This window comes from Gastrolobium bilobum, unplaced genomic scaffold, assembly GCF_033153095.1.
Source record: "Gastrolobium bilobum isolate Gb01-03AN ecotype WA unplaced genomic scaffold, APGP_CSIRO_Gbil_v1 utg1221, whole genome shotgun sequence".
Lineage (NCBI taxonomy): Eukaryota > Viridiplantae > Streptophyta > Magnoliopsida > Fabales > Fabaceae > Gastrolobium > Gastrolobium bilobum.
Window position 1 is genome coordinate 1,906,653 of NW_026897257.1, and position 25,692 is coordinate 1,932,344.

Here is a 25,692-nt window from a genome sequence, read left to right on the forward strand (position 1 = left end):
TAACTGATACTTATGGAATTGTACGGGAACTTGCAATTGTGTCTATAAAGTTGTGTGGCATAGCATGGTTCTTAATATGATAAACATTGTGTTGTTGCTGCCTTTGGGTACATAGTAACTTCCTAATCCTTATGTAATATGTATTATGTACTGTCATTTTTTTTCCTTTTTTATTTTTTTAAAGTTTCTTTGCCTTCTCTGTTTTTTTTTTAGTAATATATCCTTCTGTCGTAATAGAAAATTAATTCCTATCGAGGACTGTCGAATTCTTTTAGGGATGACTCTTCTAATTTTTTTTTATTCTCATAACTCAAATTTGAGATTTTTTATTAAAAGATCCAGATTCTTTACTACTTATGTCAAAGGAATTTGGTTCTTTGCCTTCTCTTTGATATAATTTTGACTAGTTTTTTCTTTGGGATTTGCATCCATCATGCAAATAGGAAAAAAAAAGAATTTCCTACACACATAATATTTTGTGAGCATCATATTTTTTGAAGCAAAAAAAAAAAAAAAACTAAGACATTAAATACGAATCTCTGTAACATAACCACTTCACTTTTCCTACAACATAACTCTTATAAAATTATTTTTCTTTTTATAAGATAAAGCAACCCACCGGCACTAACGAGAAGAGTAAGTTACCAAGTTTGACTTACCTCTTTCTCCTATCTCTCTGCGAATATATACTCAGATCTCATATTTAAAAGTTTATGTAATGATTAAATAAATGTACTTTAGTTATTCCAACCAAGCGTTCAACGTTCAAAGACATACATTAAATAATGCATGGCTTGTTAACTTGTTTGAGAAATGTATTCAACAGTTAATATCGCCACCGAAAATAATAATAATAATAAGAGAAATCATTCTCTTATTTAACATAAAAAATTATGTTAACATTTTTTTTCTTTCTTTTTAATAGATAATGGGTTTCACTTATAATAGGAAATATTTATTTCCAAAACATGGGAAATAGAATTCTAATAATAATAATTTTCTTAGGAAAGGCACCGAGAAACACGTGGTTGGAAAAAAATTAGAAAAAGAAACCATGACTGAATTATTATATATGAAAGCCTTTCAGTCATTATCGTTGCTGCTACCTGGAAATTTCCCTTGGAATGGGCCTACTAGTGTTGGAAAACTTTAAATTATTCAATCAAAATATGATGTTATTCCAAGTTGGGGTAGGATATTGTAACAACCAAGTAGGATTATTACCATGTTATTACCAATCAATCTCACCGTTAATTGGCTATTTTGATCCGACGGTCCTGATTTGATCAATATATATCCCTTCTCTCTCTCCCTTTCTCTCTCTTCCCTTCTTTCTGATTATACTCTCTAGTCTCTATAGCTGTCGCCGCCCATAGCCGCTGTCGCGCCGCCGCCCTTAAACCCTCTCTGAGTTGTGAAATTTGGGATTTAGTTCTTTTGATGCTGATACTGTTTACGTCGATCCTCTTATGAAGAATTTCAATGGATAATTCATTTAGATCACTTTAAACAGCGATCAGATTGTTGAAAATGTGCTCCACTTCGCATTCTGTTTCTCAATTTATAGATCCTAATGTTCTCGCTGCTTTTGTTTTCGATTGGGATTAATGACAAGTAATGGATCATAGTTTCAATTGTTCACATGTACAGTGTCTAAGATATGTGATTATTTGAATACCTTCTCTCTTCCCTTGTCTCCCCCCCTCCCCCTCTCTCTCTCTTCCCTTCTCTGTCTCCCCCTCTCTCTCTTCCCTTCTTTCTGACTGTACTGATCGTAAATAATATAAATATCATGGAAAGCTTTCCAGCAATTGGTAAAATGTGGAAATTAAGAAATAGAAACTAAAAAAGACAAGAATGAATATGATGAATGAGATAAAAAGAGTCTATAAGAAAATGAAAGCAGAATGAAAATGATGCAAAACTGTCTGGCGGTAGAGAGAGGGGTGCACAACTCAAAGAGGGATTAAGGGCGACGGCGCGACGGCGACGGCTATGGGCAGCAACGGTAGAGTGGGGCGGCGGCGCGACAACGACTATGGGAGCGGCAGCGGCGGTAGAGACTAGAGAGTATAGTCAGAGAGAAGGAAAGAGAGAGAAAGGGGGGGGAGAGAGAAGGGCTATATATTGATCAAATCAGGACTGTCGGATCAAAATAGCCAATTAACAGTGAGATTGATTGGTAGTAACATCGTAGTAACGTTACTTAGTTGTTACAATATCCTATCCCTTAAAAGTTAGACAAATAAATGCCACAAAAAAGTAGTCCTTTGGTAAAAATGTTTCTGTTAGATAAATATATAAATTATTAATGGGCCTTCACTTAACAATTTTTTTTTTGGTTGAATTAGTTTTTTATATGACATCGGAACTTCAACGTCACAGATTCGATTCTCACCATACCTACTCTTTCTTGTGGAATTTCTTAGTACAAGTAGGTGAGCCATACATTATTTACCCTTTTATGTCCAGTGAACTCTCATATGAGAGGATATGTTAGAAAAATATATAAATCATTGATAGACCTTTACTTAATAACTTAAGTTTTTGAATTAAATTAATTCTTTACAGATTCTTCAACTGCATCCAAAAGGTCCCCACGCAATTACATTTGTAGCCATCTTTCCTAGTAGCCTACCAACTATATCCCTATAGTAGTTAAAATTCTGATTTTAAATCTGCGATCTTACGATTTTACAATTTTTTTAATCAAAATGATTTCATCAAAGTTTCAAACGCTTTTACGATTTTTTTTATGTTAAGATTTTACGTTTTACAATTTTTAATCCTTCTACCGATTTTTGGTAGAATCCCGATTTTAACTACCATGTATATCCCTCCTCAATCCTTATATGGCTATTTGACTATTTTGCCCTTTTTTAATTTTAAAATTACCACTTTACCCCGTCCTAAAACTGTATATCAATTTGTCCATGTTTGACCGTTAATCGACCAATATACTCGAGTATTTGTTGTTTCTGTGCATGTACTCAAGTATATATTCAAAAAAAAATATACAAAACTTTTTCAACGGGTAGCTCTCGAAAAGTTATGTGGAATAAAAAAAAAATGATTCAGACACCTGAGTCAAAAGTTATGGCCTTCCGAAATTTTATTAAAAAAAAATTTAAAATTTTGTAATGCTAATAAGTTTTGTGATACACACAAAACTCTTCCTTATGTTATCTAGTCAAGTCCAATATTATGAGTAATATGAGGAGGAGTTTTGTGGGTATCACAAAACCTATTGATATTATAAAATTTTGGAAAAATTTTAATAAAACTTTGGAAGACCATAACTTTTGATTTAAGTGTTTGAATCAGATTTTTTTTTTCACATAACTTTACAAGAGCTACGTGTTAGAAACGTTTTATAAAAAAAATAAAACATATACTTGAGTACATGCCCATGTACTTGAATATCTGCGTTATGATATGCTTGAGTATATGGTCATGTACTCAAATATATTGGTCAATATTGATATATAGTTTTAACACTACTTTTCAAATGACAAAAGGGCCGTCCTTATACACAGTAAGCTTTTCTTTCTAGTTGTTTATGGAGTTAACCTATTTGGCCATTGTTAAGAAGAGTACAAGTATCTGATTGATGAACAATGATTAAAGCATGGTTTTAACTTTCAATATTAAGAAATATGAATGAACTCAAATAAATAAAATCAGAACAGCCACATGCTAATTTCAAATACTACCCAGAATATATTGCATGTGCACTCCACGGAATATCCAAACATTGTAGATAGTAGGATACTGACTTAGCTTTCGTTTCACGGTGTGTTTGTTACAAGAGAATTTTTTTTGTGTCCGGGAATCATGATTTCCAGTAATATAAAAAGAAATTCAATTTATCGAGAATGATATAAAAAAATTGTTTGGTAGACGTAAATATTACCGGGAATATTTAATAATTTTACTGAGTATATGTTTGGTTGTTAATAAAATATTATCGATAATATATGATGATTTTACAAAACTAACCTTAACTTTTCAAAACATATTCTTCAACGGGTATTGATGTGTGTTGGGGGTATTATTGTCTCAAAAATATGTTGATCTCCTTTCCCTTCCCCATTAATCATGAAAACCACCTAATTTTTTGTAATCCCAACAGTAACTTCTCTTTATAAAATACTTTATCGGTAAACCTTGGATATCCGAGAATTGATTTTTAATACTTCTACCAAATATGATAATTGACGATTACCAAAAAAGGTTTACCAGTAATCGTTGTGATACCCTTGTACCAAACACACCCTCAATGTCAATCTTTGGCAGCTTCCTTCCCTACCTGATTCACATGGTCTTAAGCAGACACCAAGGAGTTTAAAGATGGAATTTCCAACTTGCAACAGCTACAAATATGGATGTTTGAACATCTCAACCTGGTTCAAGAAAAGTTGTATTCTCTCAGTACATAATCATATTGCAAATTTTTTGAGTGATTGGCATATATAGTATGTTGACAATATCAAGTACTTGGGTGACACAACCAAATAACCAATTACCAGTATGAAGCTAAGGTTACTTATAGAAACTTAAATAAAAGTTCAGTCTTCTTTGCCTTCCCCAGCCTTAGAAAGGGAAAATAGAGCTGAAAAGGTAACTAAAAGAGAACTGAAAGTGTTACAAAATATAGAATACATTTCTGATGACACCCGTATTCTAGTTGAATATCAACAATGTCACGTTGAAACCCATCATAAATAAAGGTGCAAAATATCATTTCCGTTGCCGGGACTTGAACCCGGGTCTCTCGGGTGAGAGCCGAGTATCCTAACCAACTAGACTACAACGGATTTGACATTCCGTGAACAGATATATAAGAATTTTATATTGTTATAGAGCTCGCAAATCTAAATTATCCTGTCAGCAGGGGAAATTCTGCTGACGTGGGCAATCGCTCTATTTTTGCAGAATGCAGATACAAAAATCAAATATTGCTTTGGAAGGCTAATGTTGAATGAGGGATAGGGAAACAAAGTTAAAATTATATGAATATTAGTTATTCATTTGATGGCAAATGCTTTATCATTGGATAAATTTTATGAAGGTGTTATAAAAAAAAAATTAAACTCACTTTATATTGAGTAAGTTTATATGAAATTTTATTAAAAATATATACCATCATTCATCATCTTTTACCAATTTATTACTAATAATCTCCAAACAAGGGACACACGCAAGGTGCAGTACATCAAAATCAATTTCCAAGCAAACAAAAGGTCTAATTTACGAGAGAAATTTTAGTACATCCGTTGTATCTCATTGGGTACTCATTTTTTTCAATTTTGGAAAAAAAATTCCATTCTACTCCTTTTCTTTATTTTCATTTTCATGTAAGTCCACAAAAACTTTTTTCTTTTGGACAGATGCACCATACATCGGATGTATCGAAGATTTTTCCGTAATTTACACCCCAGCAGCTCACCATGTTTTCTATGCATAAATGTTCTGACTCAGTGGTAAAGTCAATTTATTAATAATATTTTGACGTAACAAGAAAAATTAAACCAATGAATAAAATGAGCTATTTGATACATCTTCAATCTAAACTCCCTTGAGCTTCATTTAGGGTGTGTTTGAGAGTTTGGAGAGAAAAGAAAGAAAGGAGAGAAAAATGAAGGAGTTAAAAATATAATAAGAAAGAAAAATTGAGAGTTAATGAGATATTTTTATAATTTTATCCTTTCTTAAAAAATTAATATAATTTTTATATTTTACAAATGAAATAAAATTTAATTTTTTTAAAATTATTTATTAATTTTTACATTTAAAAAATAATTCTCCCTTTAAAAACAATGAATTATGTTATGTGGTTTACAAACATATAAGAGTCCCGGCAAGAAACACATATTCTATTTGAGGTATAATTAGCCATTCCCTTCTAACAGTATTTTAGTTTCAATTTAATACATAACGTAATTGTGTTAGAAGACAGCTATGTTGATGACTTATTGAAATTTAAATCATGCTAGAACAGTGGCGACCCAGGAAAAAAAATTTATGTCCGCACAATCAGTGGCGGGGTTCGGGGGCAGCGCCCCAGAATTTTTTTTTTTATATAAAAGTTTAAATCAACGCTTGAACCCGCTCATAATCTAGTTGCTTCCATAACAAGCTGCAGACAATAGTTTGACCAATTATTTTCCCCCTAAATCTTATCAATCCTTCAAAACAAATATGAGAATATACTCCAGTACATCCATACATCATCATTCTATTTTGGGATATGTTATTTTACCTAACATTTTTCTGCCTACCTTTGTCTACCACTCTCCAATACCGTTAGATCAAAATCTCAAGAAGAGAGAAAAAGATAAATGTTAGTTAAGATTCTGATCTAACGGTGTTGGAGGGTGGTAGGTAGAGGTAGGCAAAAAAATGGTAAGTAGAATAACCTATCCCTTCTATTTTATAGTGGTGAATAAAAAAGTTAACACTACCTATACAGAAGTAAAACAAAATCACAGTGAAGGTCTCGTCTCTAGATATTAACTTATTTGAGAATGTCAGACCTACAATCAATCATCTCTTTTTATAAAAATAAAAAAGGAAACAAAGGATGAAGAGAACGTGGAAATGAGTACGTGACAAGGGAGGAAGAATAAGTTTTCTTTCTAATCAATGTGCGTTGTTGCGTTGTTTTAATCATCTTCGTACGTTGTTACGTTGCTAACTAATATAAGAATAAATATCCTTTTTGGTCCCTAAAAAAAATTTGGTCCTCACTTTAGTCCATTATAAAAAAAAATTAGTCACCTGATCCCTATGGACCCACTTTGGTCTTTCTGTGGGACTAGTGTAGGTCTTTTTTGAATTTGTGATGGACCACGATTTTAATTAAATTGATCTACTTTAAATTTTTTAAGGACCTCGAGACTATTTTTTTTTTGTAAAGGACTAAATTGAGAATCATGTTTTTTGTTAGGGACTTAAAAAATTATTTACTCCTAATATATATATTGAATCAAGAGACAAATAACAATCTACAAAAAAAAAAAAAAAAAATTAAAATCAAAAAGTTTATGACCGCACTTGCGGGCATTTGCCCGCAAGTGGGTCCGCCAATGTGCTAGAAGATTACTTATGGTAACTCACTTGATATTAGGAAATTGAGCATGTGGGATGAGAGTATGTGTTCAATTATTCACAATATTATTTTTGAAAAGAGTTTAAAGCTTTAATCCCGGAATCCATCTCGAACCGAATTAATTATAAAGTAATAAATCGATTAAAATATCTCAAAAAATAAAATAAAATGGTGAACGTGATAAATGAGTATTCTTATTATTGAATTTTACATCAAGATGATCTAATATTTTGAAGGTTGAATACACAACAAGTTTTCGACCATAACTATAGTTAAAATGATAATATTTAGTTGTCTACTTTTACGAATTAAATCAGCAAATATAAACTACCTTACCTTTTAAATGATGTAGCGCCCACTTAAATATATACGGAATCGATCACCACAAAAACCTAATGAACTGATAGTTTAAAATTTACAAGACATCGACCCAATGTACTTAAAATATGTATTTAATAAGAATTAATGCATACAATAGTTAATTTTTAGAAACAATACACCAAAATTTCCATTACTAAAGCACAAATTTAAAAGAAGAAAATACAAAATCAAGGTTTATTTACCGTCTAATGAAAATATAAAACAAAAAAAAATAAAAATAAATTCTATTTAAACCGTTATAGATTTATTAAATTGGATCATATAGAAATTTACAACAGAAACGATTGGGTGCTAAAATAAGAAAATTGTATAAAATTTTCTCACCAATATCGATGCAATTAAATCCGCAAACATTCCCAAAAAGCACATTGGTATTTTTTCTTCTATCATGCATGTGATTGAGATAAAATCATTACATTTAGCTGCATATATTTTTACAAGATTAAATATACATCAAAGTACTCGAAACTGACGAATGCTGAGTTATCCTCCTATTATATTCGCTTGGTTAATTATAAATTAAGCATGTTGAGGCCCTGCCTCACCCTCACCTACTTATTAAATTACGATCAAAATATCTTTAATGGAAACGTAGACATTTATACATTCAATAAATAAGATATATTATTAAATTGGATCTCAATTAACTTTTTTGTCATAGCTTCCTTGTTTCATAATGCAATCACGAGACGAAAGCAATTCAGAATCACACAATTTATTATTGGTTTTATAATTCTCATTTAACATGAGAATTTAAATTTTCTTATACACTATTTAATTTTCGTACTGACATGGATTCTACATATAATTTTTTTTAATACCTGAGTCTCACATGCTTTTTATCTCTAGAACATGAGAATTGAATTCTCATTTAACATGAGAAAATCAAACCCCTTTATAATTTTAATAAATGAATGACAAACTTGTATGATAAGTAAAGAAATTAATGTTCAATATTAAGTGACATATGCGTAGTTTGCTTTTAAAAGGAACTTGTCAGTTTTGATAATTACTTTCGGCCATTTATTGCCGGCTGCAATCGGCAATTTTTTTCTCCTAAAATATTTTAATATTATTTAAATAAAATATAAAAAAATGATTTTACAAATACTAAACCTTAAACCAATCAAAAGACAATATTATGTAGAAAAACTGAGAGTCAAACCAGGGGCTTGATAGTCCATTTAAATTTATGTTCGACGTTTTCCTTCTTCGCACACCAAGATTGAAGAACATGGACACATGACAAGGACCAAAGAAAAAACCTGTAAAAGGGGCCAATGAATCTGCAAAAATAACTAAAATTTCATCAGTTGAAATTTTTTAGAAATTTACTGTTGTAAAGAAACTTTTCTCTTTTTCTTTCTTATTAATTTATTTTCCTATTCATAGAGGACGGACACAACAAAATAGTCAATTCTATGCAGCTTTCAATTGTTTAATGTTGAAAGAGGGTGTTGCGCAAAAACCAGATGAATTAGAAAAGAAGCAGCAATTGCTTCTCAAGCTGAACACCAATCAAATGCAAAGAGCCTTTTTTTTTTTATAATTATTTTCAGTTCCTTTCTTTCTTCTGATCAGTGGGACTTCTTGTTGCTCTATTCCAAGGCTAGTATCTCTTTGATTTCTCAATTTTCTGTTTCCTTTTTTAAATGGGAATTCCATTTTTCCAGCTTATACAGAAAAAAGTTTTTTTTTTTTTTTTTTTTCTTGATGATTGCGGTAGATCAGAGATTTTTGTTTCTTTTGGTTGTTGCCCATTACTTTTTTTGGTATGTTCTTACATGTATTGTTCAATCCAAGCTGCATGTAATAGAATTTCAATGGGTTTTATGTGAGCTGAAATTCTGAATTGGGAGATGTTCTTATTAGCTTAATGTGGAGGTTTTTCAACCTTGGATATCCATTGCAGTACAATGCAGGATTAGTATCTTAATTAACAAGTTTGGGGTTATAGAGGAGAACAGTTGTGTTGATTTAAATATGTAGGTCTGATACATATTAAACCTTACAATCAAAAGCCTCCTGCTTCTACCGGGAGCCAAGAACAAAGGTTGTTTTTGTAACATATTGGTATATTACAATTCTGATGCTGTCTGAAGGATAAGTAGAATTTTCCAATTCCTCAAAACAACTTCAAATCTGAAAAGATTAATGTACTTGCCCTAGTTTGGTAAGGACACTTATTTATGCTTCTTGTAGAAAAGAAAACATTCAAAGTCATCGACCAATATGCCCATATCTTGCAAGACTTGGATATTCTTTCTTTTTTGTTCTGCTTCTAAGAGGAAACATGCTGGTCTTACAAATCATCTTTTTATCTAATATGGTGGATTTTGAAAAACAGGGATTTTGAGTGTCATTTGAAAAGCAGGAGGCCTGAGCGTGCAGACTAACTCCACAATCCATGGATAAAGGTACTCAAAAGTTTTTCTTATTATCAACTAACTAATTCCTATGGATATAAGTACAATTGCATATGCTTATTAGATTGTAAATGGTACTTGATTATGTATCTCTTCTTTCCAATATACATAACATCCTGTCATGAATTGTCTATTCTGACCCAGATACTGATCCTTGAAAGTTATAAGTCAGTGCATAGAATTTATTGAAACAATATTTATTGAATAAATGAATAGTGTGTTGGTTAGCACCAGTACGACATGCAGGAGAAATTTGAATTTTGAACAACATTGATCTACATGCTTTCAAGCATTATCTCATAGTGAGGATTAATCCTCCATCTGATACAGAAAGAGGAAATATATTTATAATATGCATGCACCACATAAATTAAAGGTTTAAGGTTGATTTAGTCCTTATAGTTTTCACCAATTTGCGTTTTGGTCCCGATAGTATTTTTTTGGGTTTTAGTTCCTATATTTTCACTTATTTGGGTTTTTGGTCCCTACCATGAAGGTATTAGCCCCAATATTTTCCACTCATTTGGGTTTTATACCCTGTAATTTCCTATTCATTAAGTTGTCAGATCCCTATTTTCGATGATGATTTGATCCTTATAGTTTAACTTACTAAGATATTGGTCCTTAGGGACCTAAACCTTAGTGGTAAGAAATACCAGGAAAAAAAAAAATGTATCAATATATAAGGACTAAAAACTAAACAAGTGAAAACTATATGGCCCAAAATCTTATTTAAACATAGATTAAATTATCAAGGAAAGCATGGTTTTCCATGGGAACAGGCTTTGTCACGTCTACTTGGAAGGTTGATATGCTTGTAGACTTTCCACTATGAGAATACAACTGCATTCATGATATAGGGCCATCTGAAACTCAAGAAGAAACAATTCAACTCCATGCACTTGCCATGAAATGGTATTTCCTTTGGTGTTGCAGATGCTAGGGTGGAAGAGACTGTTGGTTTGAGAAACAATGTGGAATTGGGGAGATCAGTCTCCGATAAGCATCTTGATCTTTTAAGGCCATCTGCTCGGAATTATTCAAGAGGTAACAATATTAATGATATGTCAAACCTGGAATGTCAAACAAATAGCAAAATCATTTGAAATTCTAATGATTTTTCATTTCGTTTCCAAGTATTTCATTTATAACTTACTTGCATTGTTTACTATTATAAAACCTTTCTACCAAATTGGATCTGTTAGAATGCAAGGATTAGTATGCTGATGGCTCCAGTGAACTTGTATCATCCTTCTTTTCTTTTTTTATTTAGGGAGGGGATGCAGCAAGAGATATATGTTACTGAATAATTTATCTTAATATGGTACATCTAATGCAACTTTCTTTGTTCTTCATGGCATTTTCAGTGGCATTTAATTTCCATTTCCATTATATTGATAAAGATAAGTCCCTTCATAATCTTACCCTTTGTCCTTTGAGTACAATCTCAGGGTCCAATTTTCCCCTTTACTAGAGTTTAAAGAACTTTCTCTACTATGTATTATGTATTATGAAAAATATGCTAATAAATTTTGGCCAAACAGCTCCTCCTCCTTGAAAAATAAGGTCCTGGACAGGGGTTGGATAACATGTTCAGTAATAATGCAGAATATTGACTTGTTAAAGACAGCAGTGGCAATCGAATTTTCTTTTTCTTACAAAAAATTTCTTTTCATTTCAACCTTTTTTTTTCTTCTTCTGAAATATTTATAATTTTTATGGCCATGGCAGGACAAGCAATGGATGCAACAGGCCATGAAAAGGGAAAGTATACCTTAATTAGAGATCCAGAAGACTTCCAAATGGGAATTTATGATAAACCCCTTCCATATTTTGGTTGTGGAATTGGATGGTTCTCGTAAGTAATTTTACTCAACTCTCTTCCTCAGTTTCATCATCATGTCTCATGGCTTTGTCTGTTAAATTGCAGGTTTCTTTTTGGATTTCTATGCCCTCCTATGTGGTACTATGCAACAATACTCTATTTCGGAAATCACTATCGCAAGGATCCTAGGGAACGGGCAGGGCTGGCAGCCTCTGCAATTGCTGTAATCTCTCTCCCCTTTGTCTCTGCTCTATTCCTTTCTATTTGTCTCTCTGTGTGTTTGTTTGTGTCTGTTTGCTCATGCATGCATTTGCAAATGTTACCATTGTGCACTAGAATAAGTTCAGTCAAATAGGATTGCTTTGAGCAGAGTCCAATAATTCCATGGATCAAACACACTTTTTATGAACATGAACCATTTAAGTAACAAGCCGAATGACTAACTTGATCAAAGCAGAATGAGCTTCAACAGCTATAAACAGTGAGGATTGCTTTCAACATTGTTGTAGTTATTCATGTCATCCAAGTTCATTTTCCGTTTTGCAGCAGATATTACGTATTATTTGTATTTCACTTTGCTTCATTGATGTCTAAATTGGCATGGTGATTAACTTGCAGGCATTAGTGTGCTCTATAGCTTTGCTGACAATTGCAGCAATTCTTCTGTTAAAATCGCCGTCCCTCTAAGTCAAATTAAAGTGTAAAAGTGAAAGTTGAGAAGAACATTTGGAAGCAATTCTGACGAGATATCAGAAACAATGGGAAAAAGAGCTTGCACATTGTTGGTGAAGCAAATCACAAGAAGAAATCTGTCGTCTATACCACAAGTTGAGAGAAGGATGATCCGTCATAGCCCTTAATGATGATTTCTGAACTGATGTATGCTCAAAATAACTCTCATGATTAGTGTTCATGAACCTGTCAGAGTTACTATTGATTGTTTTTTTAATTTTTGGTAGATTCTATTAATTATTTTTAACAGTTGAAAAGCCGAAATGCTATATATTTGTTCTTTTAAATACGAAAAGTGCATGGCTCAAAGGGAAACCAAGGAAAACATGGAACCTTTTGTTTATTAAAGGATCACCACGGGTCGTAAACAAACAAGATTTCCTGCATGGTTACTGCGCTAAGCTTCAAAACCACCGAAACCTGAAACCAGCATGCCATTACATTCGGAAGGGCGATAACAACAAGGGTAAATGCCACTCTTAAAAAACTAATTTTGAATCGACATTATTCAACCACCCCTTCTGATTTTGTATATACATCGGAAATAAAATTTTATTAGACGCTAGCAAAAGAGCTGTGTTGTATAGAATAATTTATTTAACTGAAACTTACTTACCTCAAATCAAAAAGAACACCTTGATTGACAAATATTTGCTTGTAATTCAACATACTAACCAAACGAATCTGTCTTAATATATATTTGGTTTTTCAAAAAGATTATGATAATTGAATACTTTCGCAAAGCATTACTTCACAAAAATTTTGTGTAAGGGTTTTTTTGAGAGACGGATGAATGTCAATCAAGCAACAAGTGAATTATAAAAAATTACATGGACTCCTAGTCATAAGAACGCTAACAACAGTGTTCAATCTTTGGCCACCAATCGCACATACTTGTTCTCAACTGCAAATCTGGAGCTGGAATTGATCTGACAGCACAAAATTTTCATAAGAAAACCCATAGTAATTTTTTTAAGGCAAATAAACAGAAACACAATCCATTAGATAGGCGTACCTTGTGCTGAAGTGCCTCACTTAATTCAGTTTCATCCACTACAATGCCAGATTCCAGCAGTGCTGTGAGGACAACTTTCCTGAGTTTCTTCATCTTCAAAATTCCATCAGGATGCTACCACAAGCAAAAAAGTAAGCACATTTAAGTGCAGTTCAGATATTAGATGTATAGACCACATTCAAAAATACAAATTTATAGCAAACTCATTATAGATGCCACTAAAGAAGCTAGAGTTAAGTCCATCTTAAGAGTCATTTATATGACCATCCCATGCTCATAGTATACAGATAAGTATAATATCAGATAAATTAAGCACAAAATAAAAAAGGATGTCATTCCAAAATTCAATGCACATACAGATTTCAAGGCCGATTTGATAAACTTCTTCCATTTTATTTTATTTTTTACTGCACTCGTACAGTGAGGTTCTACTATCCCTTCTTTCTTCGAATCGCTCTCTCCTGTTGCTTCTGCTTCTTCACCCTGAATTACTTCCCCATTTCCCATGTCAACTGAAGTGTCATTCCTGCTTTTTTTAACAAGGTCATCCTCCAAGGCTCCAAGTTTTCTCTTTTTCTTTGCTGAAGAAATTTCACTTCCTGATTTCAAGTTATTTTGTTTAGAAGACTCTTGCAATCTTAGCTGCTCTGCATTTTCGTCATCTCCCTCCTCATTATTAGGAACAGTCTCCATCGCAACCTTAGCATCAGGGGCAGATATGTTGGTCTCGCCAGGTTGTTGCTTTGAAGCATGGAATGCTCGGGCTTTTGCCTTGTGTTTCTTTCCATCAGCATGGAGAAGCAGTGTTTGCTTACTTGTAGCTTTCGTATTGCAAAGACTGCAAAGCCACAAATAAGTATAGCATAATGAGTCAGACACAACCACAAGGGTGACACAAAATATAAGAAAATTCTTCCTTGATGAAGTTTCTGGGCACCAAGACCTAGCACAGTTCATCTCCCACTTTTACTGTAACATACTTTTTAAAATTATTCAGACTTTCAGATAATAAGCTGTTTTCAGCAGTTGATACTTATATTCTTATAAGTTCAAAATCTAAAAGCTTTAAAAAAGAGAAAAGTTAAAAAAAAAAAAAGAGAGAGTAAATAACATGCACCATATTCATGCAAAATAGATGAAACCAATTAATAACAATGATGTTCTGAAATTTACTAGCATACACACTTCTAAGATTTTATACCAAAAGAGACTTGCAGGCCACAAGTCAGTTAACATTAATATCATTAGCAGCTGAAAGTATCCTATTAGGCAGAATATATGATTTTACAAAAACTAAGGTGCAGATATATGATTTTACACTAAACTTATATGTCAAACCTGCCCCCCTGCATACTTTCAACAGTAACAAAAGGCACATTCTGCACATTCAACTTAGTACCCTTGAACTTTCTACGAAAGGCTCAACTAATTTTTACATCCTGTGTTTACACAACATAAAGATAAAAGGTTTAAACTATGACCTTGATGATTCCATGCACCATCAGAAATAATAAGAAGACTCAAATGCAAGGGACATGGAGTAGGGACCTAGAAGTCAAATTCCCATCCAAACAGGACATGAAGACCATAATTGTTATGTTTCTCTCTTCTAACATTTAAAACATATGACGCAACACCTTGATTGACATTTACTCTTTAATGTGAATACATTGACTTGGACCAGTGACTACCATGGTATTAGAAAGTGTAACTAATAGAGTTTATACCTACAGAACCATGGAGGCCGTTCAGATAACCCCACATTAATATCAACTTCAGGCCTTTGCTTGCTATCCTTGTTAGGCTTGGCAGTTGAAACATTCAAAGTTTTGCCTTGGCCTTTTGGACCATACTTTTCCTAGAAATCAAAGTAAAAAATAGGCAACAGGGGAAATAAGATTGATATATATTTTTAAAACTTAAACGAAAATTCAATATGCTGATAAAAATAAAGGTTAGCCACACAAAATACAATGTAGTCAAACTAAATGCCAATCAGTAGAAATAAGTAGAAGAACTTAAAGTTAAGAATCTCAACTTCAACTGCGAGGAAGGACAAATATGATAGGAAGAAGAATGATAAAACATCAGTGAAAGGAAACAATCAACAATCTCAAAAGTAGGACGATACATTAAGAAGAAAGTGAGAATGAGAGAACGCACCGCTTCTGTAATACACTGTGTGTGTTCCTGAACGGTGTCACGCCCAAATATTTGCCCACAGTCAATGCACGACAACTGCTTAACATAAATCAACAAAGAAAAACAAAAATATGCATTGCATCAACTTCATTCGCATGTATCCGTGAAATTCAAAAAAGCAAATGAAATTGCTATTGTGATCGAGAATTAGTTATATGTTGGATTGAATAAGAACCTTGTGAGCGGAGCAAGTTCGGAAGTGACTCGACAACTTGGGCTTTTTGAGGTTGTCTCCACAATCTTCACATTGAAACCAAACCATATCTGTGTTTTAACTTTAAGGTTGATTTGTTACCCAGAAGAAAAGAGAAGAGAGCGATGGTTTTGTTTTGTTACGCAACTCACGTTAACCTAATTAGCATTTACGCCTTCAAGAGGGCTTGCGCGGCTAGGGTTTTCCGTTTTGCTCTAACGAAACGAACCCCGACTCTACTCTTTGTCATGGATCTAACCTAGTTAGTAGCTACCATGGAAATTTTTTTATTTTCATTTTTTCTTATTTTTAACCTTCAATTTTTCCTCCTCCTTTTTTTCACTATCTTGAAGATTACCAAAATAAAACAAACAAATTAAAAAAATAAATGCTTTAACATAATTATATTATATGAAAAAATCCTAATTATTTGTGATCATATCAACTATGATAGTTTTGTTATTCTTTATCTTAATATTTTTTCTCTCATCCCTTTAACAGTTAATTTGTCCATGAATCCTTATAATCCTTTCACATTATAATATCGATTTGAATATCTACTTTTAGAAGCTAAAAAAAAAGTCAAAAAAATAGAAGTCAAAAATAAAATATTTAAAAAAAAAATCTATATATTTCTATTTTTTATAAAAAACACTTTTAAAATAAGTAAGGTATAAAAAAATATTTTTTTGAGAAGCCCATGCAAACTTGCAGTTGATCTCATTGGTGGAAAAAAAATAGCTTTTATAAGCTATCTCTTGTGCATTATATCTATTTATGTGCTACGCTTTCTAATATTTAGCAAAGAATCGGTGTTTGTCCCTTAACTATTAGCTATCAACGTGGCAGTACAATTCTAAATTGTTGATATCATAACTACAAGCTATGTAGCACCAATACGACACGCGACGCGTGATACGATACGACACTCCGACACGTCAATCCTAAAAAATTATGGATTTCGACACGTTGGGACACGTTTTAATATTAAATAATATTTTAAATTTATATATGGTATATTTCATTTAATATTTAATAATTTAACAAAAAAATAAAATTAAATTAGTAATACCCATCAACACGTTATAAAGATGGAAGCTTTAATAAAATAAATAAGAAATGGGATGAGAGATATATATAATATCAGATAGATAGATCAAATCATATTAGAGAGAGATCAGAGAGAAGAAGATACAACAAGAGCGTGATAGGAATTGACAACAATGATGCTGAGATGATCTCTTATCTACTTAAGGGGAAAAAAGACAAAAAGATAAAATTAATATGATCAGGTGGAAGCTTTATTAATATATTTTAACTTTTAAAAAAAATAAATTTTTTAGACAAAATTAAAAAAAAAATTAAAAAAATTAAAAAAATTACGAAAATGCCATTTGACCGTGTCGGACACGGTCAAATTCGCGTGTCGGAATGGTCAATGTGTCGGAAAAAGTCAACCGCGTGTCCGACAGCGTGTCGGAGCGTGTCGCCGTGTCGGAGCGTGTCGGACCCGACTCTTCCTGTTTTTACAAGTGTCTGTGCTTCCTTGACTATAAGCATGCGGGATGACACAGAGAGTGTTTGGTACAGTAAAAAATTTTATTTGTCTGAGAATCTCAATTTTTAAAAATATGATTTTTACATTCAGTTTATCATAATATCTGAAAATTTAAAATTTTAAAAAATTCAATTTTTCGAGAATCCAAAAAAAATCCGTGTACCAAGCGGCGTAAACGTGTTTTCTTAGCCTTTTTAAAGTTTTGGTTATTGCACCTCTTGAACTATTTATATGTGCGGTCTTATGTCCCGGATCGGATAGGTCCACGTCACATAAATAAATAAATAAATAAAATGTTCAAGACGCATCATGCAAGGAAACTATGTGAATGGGCCTAGGCAGCAAAAGGAGAAAGGCCCAAGTCAGCGTTCAAAACCTCTGGTTGAAGTTGGGGAAACAGCAGTGACGAGAGAAGGCACTTTGTAATTACAATGAAACTTGCAGGAATCAAATCCGTTGAGGCGCACGACGATTCGGTGTGGGCTGTGACATGGGTTCCCGCAACCGCTACCCGATCTGCACTCCTCCTTACTGGTTCCCTCGACGAGACCGTTAGGCTGTGGAGGTCCGACGAACTTGTTTTGGAGAGCACCAACACCGGCCACTGCCTCGGCGTCGCTTCCGTCGCCGCTCACCCCCTCGGTTCAATTGCAGCTTCCTCTTCCCTCGATAGCTTTGTTCGGGTCTTCGACGTCGATTCCAATGCCACCGTCGCCACCCTCGAGGCCCCACCCTCTGAAGTCTGGCAAATGCGTTTCGATCCTAAGGTGATGTGTGGCTTTTTTTTTTTTTTAATCTTTTTAGCTTTTTTAGAGAACATGGAAAGATTAAACAACACGTGTTGGTCTTGAAATTTTAGAGAATTTTAGAATTTAGGTTTAACTGAATTGTCTAACTGGTTGCACCTAGTGCCACTCCCTTTTCAACATGTGTTTCTATAACCTTTCTTGCTTACTAGCTGAAGAATAAACCAAAAAACTAAATAATCTTGCATTTTTTGTTTTGGAAGTGATTAATTCTCATGTTAAAGATCGTAGAGAACTGCCAATGACGTATCTTTTGTGAACCCTAAGCTAAATCAGGACTCAACGAATTTATAATCTAAATGCTTGCTGCATTGATTTGTTACATACTTGTTATTTTTAGATCAACTGTTGTGTTAAAGACTTGATAGGAAGAGCTTTGTTGCCTTGTGGTTATGCTGGCTCGACCGGATTGGTGGATTAATTGATGAATTGGGAAAAATCTCAAAAAAAAGACAAAAAAAAAACCATAAACTCGTAAATTCTTAATAAACATGTAATATTTGTATTCTTGTATAAATGCATCTATTTTTGGAGAAAGGGATTAGTTTTCGACCTGTCCAGTGTCCACTTTTTAACGTCTTTTGTGGGGATGCGCTTAATAAGACTAAAACAAGTTGAAACTGCCGTTAACTGAAAGCATTTTTTATTAATTTTTTCTTGTGATAGCCATGGTTTCACAATTGTAGCATACGTATTGAAATTTCCTTTTTTTTGTTTTTTTTTGGCTGCGTAGATGCAAGGGCAATTTTACATGCTTAAAATCTACATTACATGAATTTGATTGGTTAATTTTTATTTTTTTTTGATAACATGATTGGTTAATTTTAACATTTGCTTCTTTATCATTTATCCTGATCAAATGCGAGTTTGTAACCATGTTTCTTTTCTGCAATTATATATATACATCTTCAGTTCCCTTACCTTTTTTCTCCTGTCTAAGACCACTATCATATTCAATGATGCAGAGTTTCTGTAATTTGGCCATTCACGATTATTCTGAGATTTGTAAATGTTTGATTCTGCAATCATGTTAACTATTCTTCAAAGTACATCTTTTCCAACTCTACTTGATACTTTGAGTTTCTCATGTTCAGATACTTGGTATTTAATATTTTAGCATTTCATTTCCTTTTCTTTCTCCCTTGCTTAGGTTCATTAGGTACACCCTTAAAAATGGGGTGAAAAATTCAGGGATGGGTCCTGCGTGAAAAAATTGTATGAGAAAACTCACCCACATATTTTTCACAAACATTCTTTGAGGATGTATCAAACTAACTATAAGCATGAAAACTCAGTCTCAGAATAGCTCATATGTTACGTACAAGGATTTATTCAATTCCTCAATTCTTGCACTATAAGCTACTTGAACTATTTAATACATTGTTCTGTTGTCTCACTTAATATGTGCTCTTTTATGAAAATATTACATGTTCCTCTACGAATTTGCAGTATAGCAGAAATCATTCATTGCCTTGATGCCTTGTGATATACTATTAAATATGAACATTTTATCTATCCCTTTAACTATACAATAGTTATTTAATCAACAAAAGTTTTCTACCTTCAGGGTGCCATTCTAGCAGTTGCTGGCGGAGGTAGTGCATCAGTCAAGCTTTGGGACACTACCACATGGGATCTTATTGAAACTCTATCAATTCCTCGTCCAGAAGGACCCAAACCTACAGACAAAAGTAGCAGCAAGAAATTTGTCCTGTCAGTTGCATGGAGCCCTGATGGGAAACGACTTGCTTGTGGCTCAATGGATGGCACCATTTCTGTTTTTGATGTACCACGTGCCAGATTTTTACATCACCTTGAAGGCCACTGCATGCCTGTGCGATCTCTTGTTTATTCTCCTTATGATCCAAGACTACTGTTTTCAGCTTCAGACGATGGTAATGTCCACATGTATGATGCTGACGGGAAGGCTTTAGTTGGGACCATGTCAGGTCATGCTAGTTGGGTATTATGTGTGGATGTGAGCCCTGATGGGGCGGCCATTGCCACTGGTTCAAGTGATAGAACTGTAAGGCTGTGGGATCTTAACATGAGGGCGTCTGTGCAGACTATGAGCAACCATACAGACCAGGTATGGGGAGTGGCATTTAGACCACCCGGAGGTAATGATGTGCGAAGTGGACGGCTTGCTAGTGTATCGGATGATAAGAGCATATCACTGTATGATTATTCCTGATTTAGATATTGCAAGGAATGAGGACACGCTGTATTTGTACTTTTTTTGGAATGTTATTAATTTGTCAATGCTTTCTCTGCAAATTGAGTTGAAGAAAATGTTTGGTTGTGCGTGCTGTATCTGTTATTCTGTATCCTTTGTTCATGATTTGTTCCTAGTCATTGCGTTCCAAGAATTAAATTTTTATTGCCAATTACCGATGTTGGATAAAACCGCTAAAATGGATGTGATCGTGCACGAATCAGCCAGGTTTGTCTTGAAACGTAATCAGTCCGCGACTCTGCGCGACAATTATATTTGGGTATGCTATTATTATTCCTGAACAAAACTTGTGTCTTAAACCGTTGACTTGGACCACGAAGATTGCAGGTTACCGTGCACAACAAAATTGCTTGCCGACAGTACATTGCTTAAATATGAGTTCGCTTTTTCTACAGTCAATAACTTATCTACAGTAAGTTCAAAACGACATCGTTTTGAGACAGAATTATAATTATAATTTATAATTTATTTCAGAATTATAATAGTGTTTTTCATTATAATTTTTTAATTTTTCAGTGCAAAACGTCATTTTGAAAGCGAATGTAGATAACTTATCTACGTTCACTTTAGAAACATTAAAGCCTAAATATATATAGTATTAGTTATTTGTTTTGGTATTAGTTATTTATGTCATTTTATAGATACAAAAATGTGAGATTCACATATTAATTTTATTTGTCTTTAATTTTTTTTAGTGAAATTCACATATTTTTGTGTCTATGAAATGATATAACTTGTGTCATTTAAAACGACACATTAATTTTTCTTAGTTATAAAGCCAGACGTACGGAAAAAGTATAAAATGTAAGGTCGAGAATGTAGATTTGACCTTTTAAGAGCACGAGCGAATCAACTTTATCTCAACGTTTCATAGTTGTATCATCCAATTCCCACCCTCAGATTATTATCGTATAAAACTTTCGCAGTCAAATATAGCATGATCATGCGGGCTGTAGAAGAATGATTTTTCAGGTGGAGACCGTTTCCTGTAAAACAAAAAAAAAGCTACACAAAGCGTGGGATGGAGCAGGGGGAAACATGAACTCAAAATCCATTCCACATGATCTTACATGATTCCATTACCTCTTTAAAAAAAAAAAAAGCCACTTTTGTTCATTCCACGCTAAGATACAACAATAGCTTCATGGTTCATTTGAGACGAACACACTCAAAACAAATCATATCAAATCTGTTGTGCAAGTAACCAGCAACTACTATACACAGTTATTCAGGTAGTATTTTTCTTGACGTTTACTTGTTAGAAACATAGAAAGTCTTCATGAAGTTCCATTGTCAGCAGTGAGCTTATATAACATGTTAGCAAAGAGGACCGGAACCCACAAGTAGATTATTCAAACCCTCAAATAATTTAACAAATTGTACAAAACTTATGATCGAAAGTAAACACAAACTTCTTAAAGCATGAGAGCACACATGCTGAACTTACTTGCAAGTGGCAACCTTTACTTGTACTTGGGGGCCTTACTCAATAAAAAATCCTTCAGCACATCCATGACAGATCCAAAATCCGCCTTCACTGAAACGAGTGGGTTGGCAAACCGACCCATTCCAGGGATAGATCCCGAGTGATAATCAATCTTACTCTGTGTAAACTTCAACCCATGTGCAGTGCTCACCACAACAACTCTATCACTAGGTCCTATAACCCCAGAATTCCTAAGCTTGATGAGAGCCGTCAAAGCCACCCCAGTATGTGGACATATGAACATGCCTGTGGAATCAGCTTGAGCCATTGCATCCATCAGTTCCTCCTCAGTTGCTTCCTCAACAATCCCATCCGAATGCTTCAGAGCATACACAGCTCTATCTATAGAAACAGGGTCACCAATCTGTATAGCAGAAGCAAAAGTGGAGTTAGCCTTCACAGGCTGAAACTCTTTCCACCCCGTCTTGTAATACAAGTACAAAGGGTTTGCATTAGCAGCCTGAGCACAAACAAGCCTTGGAATCTTATCCACAAGCCCCAAATCCTGGCACATTTTGAACCCTTTGTAAAAAGCATAAATATTTCCAAGGTTCCCACCAGGAACAACGACCCAATCAGGAACCTCCCAATTAAACTGCTGCAGAATCTCAATAGCAGCAGTTTTCTGTCCCTCAAGCCTCAAACTATTCAGCGAATTGGCCAAATAAATAGGCAATTCAGAAGTGATCTCCCTAATTAGCTTCATGCAGCCATCAAAATCGGTGTCAATGCTCAACACCAATGCCCCATTTGAAACGGGTTGAATCAGCTGTGCAGTGGAGATCTTATTTGCGGGAAGGAACACAATAGATGGAATCCCCGCCGAAGCACAATAGGCAGATAGTGCAGCCGAGGTGTCCCCGGTCGACGCACAACCAACTCCGAAGACCGGCCGGTTCATCTTGCGAAGCCGGTTCACTTGGCTCACCAGAACCGTCATTCCCAGATCCTTAAAACTACCCGTGTGGCTAATCCCACAGTGTTTCACCCATAAATCATTCATGCCCACGAACTGTTTGCCAAAACGCTCAGCCCAGAAAAGATTAGAGTTACCTTCGAAGGCGCTTACGATGTGGTCTGGGTCTATCTCCGGTAGGACCCACTCCTTCTTGCTCCACACGCCGGAACCGTAGGGCCATGTTGTCTTCCCAACACGCGAGTCGAATAGAGACCTCCAGTATTCGCCGGAGAACCTCTTGAGAGCTACCATATCGTGCTGGACGTCGAGGAGGCCGCCGGAGTTGCTCCGGTAGACGATTTCGTCGAGGGAATAGGATTCAGAGGAATCAAAACCGGCGTTGAAGGGGACATACTTAGCAGTGAAGTTGTGGGCGGCGGAGGGATGGCGGCGAGCCTCGTCCTTGATGTTATCGGTGGTTCGACGGTGGTAATCATTGGGTGGCAGAGGAGAGTGGTTGTTGGTGATGGAAGAAGAGGAGGTGCATCTTACTATAACGAAGACAGAGCGTTTATTTGTGTGGATTGAATCGATGGGTTTTGGTTTTGTTTTTGGAGTGAGGGTGGAGAAAGACGGATTCAACAGAGAAGACAGCATTTTTCTTTTTCTTTTCTTCCTTTCGATTGAGGATTACGAAAGAGAATGGGATGTGGAAAAGGGTTATTGTTATGGGAAAAGTGTTTGTTATTTTTCTTTCTTTCTTTTTTTAACTGTTTATTGTTATTTATCTGAAAAGGAGTTTCATGGAGAATCAAACTCAGATTAAAGGGATAAAGTAGAGGGAGAGAGTGTAACCAGATCAAAGGGGTAACGCACGTGCGGTTGCTAACGTTAAACATTCAAATTATCAATCAAAACTTATGATTCATACGTGCGATAAGTTATTTTATCTATTTATTTTATTTATTTTTTACTTTTACTTATCATTCTCCGTTACGTTAGATTAGAATCTTAATTAATATTTATCTTTCTCTGTATGATATAACAAGATTGGAAAATGGTAGACAAATGTAGGCAATACGTAGGATAATCTATTCCTTCAAACATTTTTAAATAATATAAGCATATGTCGTTTAACCGTTTATAATTATGTCTTTTGAGAAATATTTTGGGACAAGTTATTCTACTTACTATTTTTTTTACCTATTTCTGCCTACCACTCTTCAATACTATTAGATCATAATTTCAATAAGAGAGATAAATGATATAGGTAGTTGAAATTCTGATCTAACAGTATTGGAGAGTGATAGGCAAAGATAGGCAGAAAAATAGGTAGGTATAATAACTCTTTCCATATATTTTAGGATTTTTTTTTTCTAAAATCACTTTTGGATAATTTTATCTTTGTAATTTTAATTTATTTTATGATTATAATAATCTTTATCATTCTAATTTTTTAATCTCAAAACGACTTCGTTTCGGTGAATACTAAATAAATTTGTCTAAAGTAACATTAGATACTTTTTTTCCCATATGAAAGTTAATTTTTTTCTCTCTCCATGTAAGCCGACAAGTTAATGAAGAGAAAAAAATAACTTTAATATTATAATTACGAAGAAGAAGGTTATATTTAGAATTTATTTTTGGCTTTAATGTTTCTAAAGTGAATGTAGATAAGTTATCTACATTCGCTCCCAAAACGACGTCGTTTTGGATTGAAAAATTAAAAAATTATAACGAAAATGACTATTATAACCCTGAAATAAATTATAATTAAAAAAATATCTTGATTTTTGCCTCAAAACGACGTCGTTTTGGGCTCAATGTAAATAAGTTTTTTTTTTTGTGGAATGTAGATAAGTTATCTACATTGACTGTAGAAAAAATGAACCTTTTTTTTTATAACATTTTACAACCATATCTTAACTGTTAAATTCTATCAATCTATCGATTATAATTTATTTGGTCATATTTATTAATTAGTTATTATTCTCAATAAATTATAACACTCAAATTGACAGAATTCAACGATTAAGATGTGGTTGTAAAATTTTATAAACGAAAATAAGTTGTAAGTATATTTTTTCTTTATAATTATATATTACATAGTTATAAGGGGATAAAAAGATATAAGCGTTTTACCAACAACAACAAAAATATGAGCTTATGTCCTTTAAAAGATCAAATAATTTTTCCTTCAAATATTTAATTATTAATTAATGATATGTTAATATCTTTTTGAATATCTTCAATGAGAAATATATCTTTGCGTGAAATAATTTTATCTCGTACAAAAAAAAAAGGTGGAACCCATTTTTTCTCTCTCTTTTCCTTGATGAGTCTCGTCATTTTTGTGGACTGCATGAAATGATTTTGTCTCATATAATAAGAGAAACATATTACCCATATGTAATTCTTTAAAAGATTACGTTAATATCAATTTAGTTTTTACAAATACGCTAGACTAGAGCACAATAAAACAGAATACATAAGCTTTATCCATGCACCAAACGTCACCTAAAACATATTTGATATTATAAAATTGATCATCTCATGTCTTGAATAATATGATTATGGCATATGAGAATATCTCAGTCATTAATGTACAAATTAATGGAAATAATTTTGTAACTTTTAATTTTGATTATGATCTTCTTACATAATATGATGGTATAATGTTAAATTACACGTAACAGGACCCATTTTCTCGATATTAATTTATTTTAAAAAAATAATTTAAATTTAATCACTAAAAAGGACTTTAGTTTTAGTTTTTAAGTCTCACGGTTTATAAATAAAATAATAATTTGGAGACATTTAATA

The 25,692-nt window shown here is 33.5% G+C and overlaps 4 protein-coding genes and 1 non-coding gene across 5 annotated transcripts; 2 read left to right on the top strand and 3 right to left on the bottom strand.

The window, feature by feature from the left end:
- Nucleotides 1-4,744: 4,744 nt before the first annotated feature.
- On the bottom strand, nt 4,745-4,817 carry TRNAE-CUC (transfer RNA glutamic acid (anticodon CUC)). Its single transcript has one exon. It is a non-coding gene; the product is annotated as a tRNA-Glu (tRNA).
- Nucleotides 4,818-8,948: 4,131 nt separating this feature from the next.
- On the top strand, nt 8,949-12,645 carry LOC133305529 (uncharacterized). Its single transcript, XM_061505778.1, has 6 exons — nt 8,949-9,100; nt 9,840-9,909; nt 10,855-10,965; nt 11,650-11,776; nt 11,849-11,966; nt 12,362-12,645. Exons 2-6 carry the CDS (start codon nt 9,900-9,902, stop codon nt 12,428-12,430), a joined length of 435 nt encoding a protein of 144 aa, XP_061361762.1. The 5' UTR covers nt 8,949-9,100; nt 9,840-9,899; the 3' UTR covers nt 12,431-12,645.
- A 522-nt stretch (nt 12,646-13,167) lies between these two features.
- On the bottom strand, nt 13,168-16,129 carry LOC133305514 (UBP1-associated proteins 1C). Its single transcript, XM_061505757.1, has 6 exons — nt 15,868-16,129; nt 15,654-15,728; nt 15,218-15,348; nt 13,848-14,328; nt 13,491-13,604; nt 13,168-13,404 (listed from the first exon to the last, which is right to left on the bottom strand). Exons 1-6 carry the CDS (start codon nt 15,952-15,954, stop codon nt 13,342-13,344), a joined length of 951 nt encoding a protein of 316 aa, XP_061361741.1. The 5' UTR covers nt 15,955-16,129; the 3' UTR covers nt 13,168-13,341.
- A 1,657-nt stretch (nt 16,130-17,786) lies between these two features.
- LOC133305445 (WD repeat-containing protein VIP3) lies at nt 17,787-20,551 on the top strand. Its single transcript, XM_061505671.1, has 2 exons — nt 17,787-18,210; nt 19,817-20,551. The coding sequence occupies exons 1-2, from the start codon at nt 17,875-17,877 to the stop codon at nt 20,441-20,443; spliced, it is 963 nt and encodes a 320-aa protein (XP_061361655.1). The 5' UTR covers nt 17,787-17,874; the 3' UTR covers nt 20,444-20,551.
- Nucleotides 20,552-21,366: 815 nt separating this feature from the next.
- LOC133305397 (threonine synthase, chloroplastic-like) lies at nt 21,367-23,631 on the bottom strand. Its single transcript, XM_061505611.1, has 2 exons — nt 21,933-23,631; nt 21,367-21,471 (listed from the first exon to the last, which is right to left on the bottom strand). Exon 1 carries the CDS (start codon nt 23,524-23,526, stop codon nt 21,949-21,951), a length of 1,578 nt encoding a protein of 525 aa, XP_061361595.1. The 5' UTR covers nt 23,527-23,631; the 3' UTR covers nt 21,367-21,471; nt 21,933-21,948.
- Between the last annotated feature and the right edge of the window lie 2,061 nt (nt 23,632-25,692).

Excerpts from the sequence above, each read along its gene's own strand:
- LOC133305529 (XM_061505778.1), top strand. Across the intron at positions 10,966-11,649 it reads TGCTCGGAATTATTCAAGAG|GACAAGCAATGGATGCAACA; the intron begins GTAACAATATTA and ends TGGCCATGGCAG. Across the intron at positions 11,967-12,361 it reads TGGCAGCCTCTGCAATTGCT|GCATTAGTGTGCTCTATAGC; the intron begins GTAATCTCTCTC and ends ATTAACTTGCAG.
- LOC133305514 (XM_061505757.1), bottom strand. The coding sequence starts at position 15,954 with ATGGTTTGGTTTCAATGTGAAGATTGTGGAGACAACCTCAAAAAGCCC. Across the intron at positions 14,329-15,217 it reads CGGCCTCCATGGTTCTGTAG|TCTTTGCAATACGAAAGCTA; the intron begins GTATAAACTCTA and ends GTGGCTTTGCAG. Across the intron at positions 13,605-13,847 it reads TCAAATCGGCCTTGAAATCT|CATCCTGATGGAATTTTGAA; the intron begins GTATGTGCATTG and ends TGCTTGTGGTAG.
- LOC133305445 (XM_061505671.1), top strand. The coding sequence starts at position 17,875 with ATGAAACTTGCAGGAATCAAATCCGTTGAGGCGCACGACGATTCGGTG. Across the intron at positions 18,211-19,816 it reads AAATGCGTTTCGATCCTAAG|GGTGCCATTCTAGCAGTTGC; the intron begins GTGATGTGTGGC and ends TTCTACCTTCAG.
- LOC133305397 (XM_061505611.1), bottom strand. The coding sequence starts at position 23,526 with ATGCTGTCTTCTCTGTTGAATCCGTCTTTCTCCACCCTCACTCCAAAA.